General features: G+C 35.9%; 1 protein-coding gene across 2 annotated transcripts; it reads left to right on the forward strand.

Moving 5' to 3' along the window:
• Window positions 1-755: 755 nt before the first annotated feature.
• LOC127880275 (uncharacterized) lies at window positions 756-4,794 on the forward strand. Of its 2 annotated transcripts, none has more exons than XM_052427628.1 (4): window positions 756-856; window positions 1,050-1,106; window positions 1,978-4,308; window positions 4,656-4,794. In XM_052427628.1, exons 2-3 carry the CDS (start codon window positions 1,067-1,069, stop codon window positions 3,852-3,854), a joined length of 1,917 nt encoding a protein of 638 aa, XP_052283588.1. In that variant the 5' UTR covers window positions 756-856; window positions 1,050-1,066; the 3' UTR covers window positions 3,855-4,308; window positions 4,656-4,794. The 2 variants fall into 2 exon arrangements, with proteins under 2 accessions (XP_052283588.1, XP_052283591.1); XM_052427631.1 differs by having other exon boundaries at window positions 1,978-4,304.
• The last annotated feature ends 3,556 nt before the right edge of the window (window positions 4,795-8,350 follow it).

The following is an 8,350-nucleotide window of genomic DNA, read 5'->3' on the forward strand; positions in this document are numbered from 1 at the left end:
CAGGGCATAGGGTCATTGAGAAATGTGTATACATGTCCTAATCGCGCCCGATTGTGAACATTGTTTTATAATTATTTTTACGTTTTAGAAACTGCGACACCAATTTAGAAAATTAAATATGTCAACATTGGAAAAAAGTTCCTTTTTTAGAAAAAGTACTAGTATTTACGTGCATATGTCCATGCCATTACATAAAAACTATATACATACATGTACATTTTGTTATCATACACAAATACTTATTTAAGTCAATAATTTAACATTTATCAATAAAGATCTATTGTATTATTAATTTAATAGAGTTTACTCTACGAACAGAAAACGAAATATTTGGATTTTGTTTGTAATTTCTGCAGGGAATTTAAAGCTGAAAATGTCCAGCCTAATTTTATAACAATGGTTTTTCCAACAAACCGAGTTATAATAAGTAGTGAATTGGATTGAGTAGTAAAACAAGTTAAACCATCTTGATATTTACGTTCGTACATGAATAAACATGCCAAACGGACCATGTTTATACTATATTGGTATGTGTATTACATCATTGACAGTTACAAAATTAGAAGAAATTACAGTATTTAATTTATAACGTGAGTAAGGCTAATACTGCAACGCACAATATACAACATACGTAGGTCGAAAGTTATATTAATAGAAACCGTTTAGCCCGGCTTTCGTTATGAACGTCTGCTTAAAACCCCTTTCATGCGCGGCACCAGAAAAAAACCGTCGATCGAGTAGGCCTATTTAAGAGCAGAGCTTTGCTTCTGCGGGTCTTTCGGTTGAATTTTTCATGTGATCTAGTACTCTATCAGATATTGGTCTAATTGTTTTTGGAATATATATAAAAATAAAGGTAAAGGTTTGATATTAACAGTACATATTTAAACGGAAGTAAAATATATAAATCGTTGTATATAAGTCTAAAATATAAATGTTGATGTTTAAAATGTGAGGTATGTCTCTGTCGTCTGCTTACAAACATTTATTTTCCATTTATAAGCTAACTTATACGAATAAACACAATATCACATTTTGATTATTTTCAGGTAGAGAGCACGAGGATATGGTTATATCCGTCGGAACAACCGACAGTGAGAAGAAAGGTGAGTTCAGCCTAGATATATTATATGCTGTATATACATGTATTGAAAGCGCAACCCGATATCACTCGACGCAGGAGTGGTAAATGAACCTGGGTAGTATAAGCCTTTGTGAAACGTTATCGAGGGAGTAATCTGATTCCTTTGTGTGGGTTTTCTGTATAGACTGTTTTATTGCCGATCTAAAACTATGACGTCAATGTTTATAATAACTCGATTGGGTAAGTTTCGATCGATGTTCATTTTTTCCAATTCTTGAAGAGTTATTGATTTTTCCATTATCGATATAGTTTTGGGGTTAATTTTATATCTATGGGGCGATTCTACATTCACAAATCATAAAAGAATGAAATGTAAAACTACCGGTAGATCTTTTGATATCAATATGGACATGCGCATATTATACACCGGTAGACGTGTCAGTCTGTACATGATTATAAAATATTGAAAAGATAAAAACAGTTTTATTGACTTGTTTAGGTCTATACTATCTATAGAAGTAGTGTAAGTCATCTATGGGGAATGCATATAGCATATATAAATATATATAACCAGTGACATTTATCATTTGTTATCATTAATACATTACTCAGTCATAAATCATCGACATCGTGTGAACGTTACACCAATCACTTGACTGTGTGTTATCAGCAAGGCTCTATATAGGATGAGTGTTTAAACATTTTAAATCATATGACTCTTAGAATCTATAATGTTTCTGATTTTGATTTAGTATTCAATGTTCTTACAAGGCATTGAGGCTGCTGCAGTTAAATGGTAAGGCTCAATTTGTGTTTACATTCCAAATTAATAGAGCGCCAGTTTTATAAAGAAATTTTTCTTTAGCGTCTTCAAATACTTTTTTCTTCAACAGTGCATGCTGATTGTACCTCAACTCCCGGGAATGGAGCCCAGCAAAGTAAACAAGGGATCCATCTGAGTCCACCTCACGTTGATCCATCTCATTCAAGTCTGCCGTTTCCTGTAGGACAGCAGGTACATTTTCCATCGAATGAGAGTTTTCATTTGGGGTCACGTGCAAGCACAGTGCAATGTGACGAAATTCTTTCCAATGGGGAATTAGCTTACCATGGCGGGGAAAGAACAGATGCACGGCCGTATGGACCCGCGTATGATAGTGCAGTGAGGTATGTTACGGTGGGAGAAAGTGACAAGCAAAGGAGGCCTGTTGACACTTCTCAAAATGATGAATATTTACGCAGTTTTATTAAATCGGTGGTAAAGGAGCAGATTCAAGGGGCAAAGCCTGAAAAAAGGAAGCATTTTGATAGCGTAATAGTTTACGACAAACGGGACTATGAACAGGTAATGTTTTATAAAAATCAAATGGAAGACATTATGTCGCAATCGGATGTGAAGGAACCTGTGAGGATTGAACTGTACGACAGCGAACAATTCCTGCAGTCCAGTGTGCGAGTTATTGATGACGTCATTTCGAAGAGCAGCGTCATTTTCGTGCTGTTGTCCGTCCATTCCGACACAAGACAGATCAATTTCTTCTGCGAGGAAGCGGTTGCTAGGCTTCACATTGACCCTAGCAACCAGTCTTCATTTGGTGCTGCCAACGCGTTCGACAGTCCATTGAAGTGTATTATTAAACCCTTGCAGACGGTCCCTTCTTCTCGCAGGATGTATCCAATCCCACCAGGTCTTATGTCAATAACCAGCATTGACATTTTTGATTATACATCCTCATTTACTCGGGACAAGATTATCTCAACCTTACGTGAAGCGATTAATACAAGAATAAGACAAGAAGACAGGGACAACACGAAGCGTGAGTTTTCGTACATGCACAGACTAACTGCGGGCTCAGAAGCGCCACGTCAGTATTCTAGTCACCTAATGTATCCTCCAGCTTTTATTGGAGACGCGCATTTAAATGGTGGTTTGCTTAAAAGTACCGATGCCACTACTGCCTTCGTAAGATCGTCATTGGGCCATCACCACCAGGCGTTTTATGAGGAAAGGCGGTCTCCAGGCGGTGTTGCTAATGGATCTTCTACGTTCATACGACCGCTTTCAAATAATCATCATCATAATTATCAGGTTTTTAATGGTGACAAACACACCAACTTCGGCGTTGCCAATGGAAGCACTGCGCACATACGACTACCACCAGACGTTAATCAATCTCAAATTCCACAAACATTTTATGCTGAACAGATACCGTATGTGCAAATGCGTGTACCTCCGGCATCGCCCGAATCGGAACCTAACCCCATGGAACTGCTCCCACCGTATTTCGCCTCGCCAGCACCAAATCAGGATACTCGAACACAAAATGGGGAAAACATTTCTGAACAGCGTCATCAACCTCTCTTGCAACACGCGTTATATACACCAAATCAACGAAAGTTTCAAATACCTCATTCACCAGAAGACCGGCCTGGGCATACTCAATTAACTACTTTACAAATGACAAATACAAATCCTAAAAAAGCCGATGACATCCAGTCAAGACAGTTCATTAATGTTCAGCATAATGAAAAACCGGAACAAACTCCTTATGACAACGAACACAGTGTTGATGATCGCTTCAGTACAGACGCATTGCGGTCTACGTTTTCAAGTGCAAGTGTTCTTGGAAACCAGCACTCCAGTTTAATACATAGGCGACAATACATCCCACCCTTCCAAGAGCTACTTGGACTGTCAATCTCGCATGATGCGCTTTCCAGTAATGATCTCAATTCGGACGACCTTGAAATCGATCAGGGGATGTCCTGAATGGAAAACGATTGAGACCACAGCAGGGAGAGTCTGTGACCACAGCAGGGAGAGTCTGTACGCATACAGGGTTACCCTTTACGAGAACCAGAGTGCATTTTCTGAGTAAAAAATGTAAGTACAGTTACTGCTCGCTTTCATGTCTTATGTACTAGTATCAACTCTTTTTAAAACAGCCAAGCCAATAACAATTCAGACTGCTCGTTTTATTACTTTTATCATTACATCTGTTTGTTTAATGTTTGTATTAAATTCTGACCGATGGAATTGATTTATGAAATCATTATTTAAAACAGTAGTCAGTGTGGGCTAAGTATCGACTGCATTCCTGCCAAATGCTGATCTGACTTGTGGTTGAAGAACGTACTATGGAGATCAGGTCATCCAAAGACTGTGGTCCCATGCTGCTCATGTCGAACACTACCTGTTCAAATACCACACAGATGTTGGGTAGGTACGTATACATGATATACATGTTAACGTTTTAAAATATAATTACAGGCTAATTTCGGGTGATGAACTTGAGACAGTTTTATATTGGTTGTTTGTATATAAGCTTTAATATTAACAGTACTGCATAGTCCAAAGTTAAAATTTCAAAATCGATTTCAGGTCACGAGACATTGCGTGATCAAAGTATGCATTTTTAGTTTCATTTGAATGCATATTAATAACGAATGTAAGGCCCAACGTTGTGTATCAATAACAATTCCACTCTGTTAAGAATTATTGTTCACCGTCAACATATCATTTTATACAAATGCTGTGCAAACGTATTTAATATCGCTTACTTACTTTTAGGACAAACTTCTGCTACTGCATCGATTGCTGCAATGAGGGCGTGCGTCTGAAAATGTCATCGTTTAACGGATTTGCTGTGGCATCGGGATGTTTACATAAAATGCATCCATTTAAAGTAATAAAGTTATGATGGCACGCATTTTTATTGTTATAATGTCATCCCGGAGCTTTCCAAATGTTTAAGAGTTTTATACTGGCCATATATTGTAGTATTGTAAATCACAATTCAAGTGAGTAGTGAACAGTATTTGAAGATCCGGATATTATAAAGGATATATAAGAGACGAGGGAAGTTTTATACAAAATAAATTGTCTGCTTTGAGTTCAACAAGTGTCATACATTTATAGAGACTCCGGCCTAAAACTTGAAACTTGTCATCAAAAGTGGAAAATATAAATTACCCAAACATGCACCAAACAAAGGTTATTAACGATTATAGTCAAACAGGACAAACCCTATAAACCCTTTACAATCATAATGGACGTTATTTGAATACAGATTTACAGTTTCCTAGTTACATTTTTAAATCTTAGATAAACTTAAATTGCGTACACTGCACCAAACAACTGGCATACAACGGTGCATCAAACTTTATGTGCAGATGTTTCTCTTGATAACGTTGTTATTGTGTACCATACAATTGAATCCTTAGATTCATCAAAACTGACAAACAATTGCTGAAACAATACTATAGATACAGTTGATGTGTTCCATTCATCAAAGATGTCAAAAAAACTTCCAGCAGACCAACTATAACAAATTGATAAACTATCAATACATCTGTTGTGTTCACTCTTAAACTTCTACCGACATGTTGTAATAACTAAGAGGTAACTGCTGTTAACATGAAGTTGTAAGCGATAAATTATAGGATGATTGGACTACAAGGATGATTGCCTTATAATGGCAGCTAATTATTGGACAATCGTGTGTATTTGTTGGCCCAATTTTTCGAATCGTCGAAACGGAAAGCCTTTCTTACACGAATGGTTATTCTGCCAAAACAAGGCGGGGAATTTTTAAGGTGTTCATTTAGCTTTTAGGTTACTAGGGGTAGACTTATGTTTTCTGCTTAAAGAATGACATATCAAAGAAAGTTCATAGACAGCCGATCGCATTTGGTAACATATCTAATAATACCGGGCTACAAGAATGAATATTTAAGTATTGTACAGCACTATCATACAAGTGTGTTCACTATTGAATGCTGCAATGAACATGTTGTCGTTCTTTAGAAAGAATTACTATGGTAGTTTAAATTTACAAGTCGAGAGAAGTTATTTCAAATTGTCAAAAGAACATGTTTCCAAAAGGCGGGAACGGCGATTTTTTCATTCTTTAATACTAAACCTATGTGCGAAAAGACCAGCAATGGAACTATAATTATTGTAATTGTTTGTCAAATTAAATATTTGTTTGTTCATATCGGCTAAATGACTGAGACTACAACTAGAACATAATCTAGCACGCCACTGACAAACACACTGCCGGAATGTAAGGACGACAACTGATACGCTGGATTTATATAAAATCTACGTAAAAATAAGTACCAACTAATGATGGAACAACATTGTAATATAAACAGTTGTAACACACTCTCATTGGTATTTTTTTACTAACAGATTCTAATGAGTGATACTTCCGTGTATAGAAAGTCAGATATATTTAATCATCTAGGCTTCAAATCAGTACGTATTATATTTATCCTAAAGGTTTCAATAGGAACATGATGGTACTTGATATATCATATTCATTACATAGCGTTGATCTGATATGAAATTACTAGGAAACGAATCTCTATATATAAGATTTTAAGTCATGGAAGATATGACTCAACGACCAGGACAAATGGAGTCATTGAGTCAACACTTCGGCCATATGCAATAGAAGCAGCAGCGATCATGGGAGGTAAGCGGCCGCAGCAGATTGACAGCTAAAACCCTGGATCGAAGTTCAGTGAATAATTTATCATATATCGATTTTAATTCTCAGTGTAAGGGTTATTGTAAACATGAATTTCATTCATTTGTAAGCATAATTATTTACTGACTTTGCTGACTTGGTTGCACAAACAATTATATTCTGAAAATAGTCAGGGGATACACAGTCAAAGAAATCTTTCTAGTAAAGTATAAGTATACTTATTACAAATTCACGCTGAACGTTGGCGGTGAAAATGTGTGCTGACACACACATAGTTTTGACTATGACTTGACTGATTCCAGACATTAAAAAAGAGCTTAGTGGGATATTTCTATTAGTGAAGTTTCACTGTGGAAAAAGAACACTGAACGCTACTGAAGACAATTAAAATATTTGTTATGATAAGACCCCAGGAAACCCGTAACATTGTGAGCAGTGTAAAACCATTGGAACAGTGTTCGGTATTTTACCATAAACTTACATAGGGTAAGTAAATTGGTAAAATTAAAATTGTCAAGTCAAATCTGAAACAACTGTGTTTAAACATTAATAACAAAGGTATTGGCCTACATGTAGACAAAATCATGACAAATTTTCTTAAAAAATGTGCGAAATGTGGCTCCCTGAAGTAGAAGATCGGACAAAATGGGCCATGTTCAGGCATTTAGGGGAGAAAAACTGCTGTTATTTGCAAGCCACTACAATAATTAAAGGGTTTATACAAACTTACACATGTCTGCCTTAACCTCTCAGCAGGGTGTCTCCAGAAAACTATTTCATGTGGAGAAATTTGCGTTTTTAATGACCATGTTGGGAAAACATGGATACCATCTGGAGAAGACCAGGAACCTCGTATGAACAGTTACTTTATAATTCTTTTTGGAGACCAAAAACTAATTTCCAGCCATTTTGTTGCAATTTCTTTGCTTTATAGAGGCATATAGTAAGTGTATGTGGGCACATATGCATACCAATGTACTTTTAATGCTTTATAATACATTCTATGATATTAATTGCATTTCATCCGACATAATTTCAGACACTTGAATCCTTTGTCTGATATACAATGTGGTTAGACTATGTCCACTTTAGATATGTAAAGTTTTATCTTATCCACCTGGGATGGATAATCTCTCGTTGAAAAATTATATAAAAAGTCATTATCCATAATCAATAGTCTGTCTAGTGAATAATGGAGATGTGTGGTTGAAACTCGCATTTGTTTGTAATGCTTCTCTTAAATGTCAGTACTAAACGCATCTCGATAATGAACGCGTCTTTCCAACGGTAAAATTATTGTCAATCAATTCAGATTTTATTTGTTTTTCGTTACTTTGAAAATAAAGTGTCGACTATTGTCTTCATTCAATACTCTCGAATCATGTGGTCTGACTTTTGTCAAGTTTAAACTGAAGACCACTGTCTATCATGTTCTAAATTGTTTTATATCAGCATTCCATTGTAATATTAATATTTGTATAAACTGTATATAGAAAGTGCTAAAAATTTAAACTAAGCCTTTTTACAGAATTAAACACTGACCGGGCAGCCGTTCAATTTCAAAAATGTGTAAGGACAGAAAACCTTGAACAGTTACATTTCAACATAAATTTATTTGGCATATCTTACTTATCGGTTTGCATAGAATGAAAATTCAATAATACGTAAGTATTTTAAATATGTTTTCCGTGCTTTGCAATCATTGAAACAAAAACAAACATACGTCATGTTAACAATCTCGTAAATGCTTGTTCATATTCCCTGGGATACC

This window comes from Dreissena polymorpha, chromosome 1 (assembly GCF_020536995.1).
Source record: "Dreissena polymorpha isolate Duluth1 chromosome 1, UMN_Dpol_1.0, whole genome shotgun sequence".
Classification (NCBI taxonomy): Eukaryota; Metazoa; Mollusca; class Bivalvia; order Myida; family Dreissenidae; genus Dreissena; species Dreissena polymorpha.

What these genes read in the sequence shown, in the direction of transcription:
- LOC127880275 (XM_052427628.1), top strand. Translation starts at nt 1,067, where the DNA reads ATGGTTATATCCGTCGGAACAACCGACAGTGAGAAGAAAG. An exon ending in AACCGACAGTGAGAAGAAAG is followed by an intron (nt 1,107 to 1,977) that starts GTGAGTTCAGCC and finishes TTTCTTCAACAG; the next exon opens with TGCATGCTGATTGTACCTCA.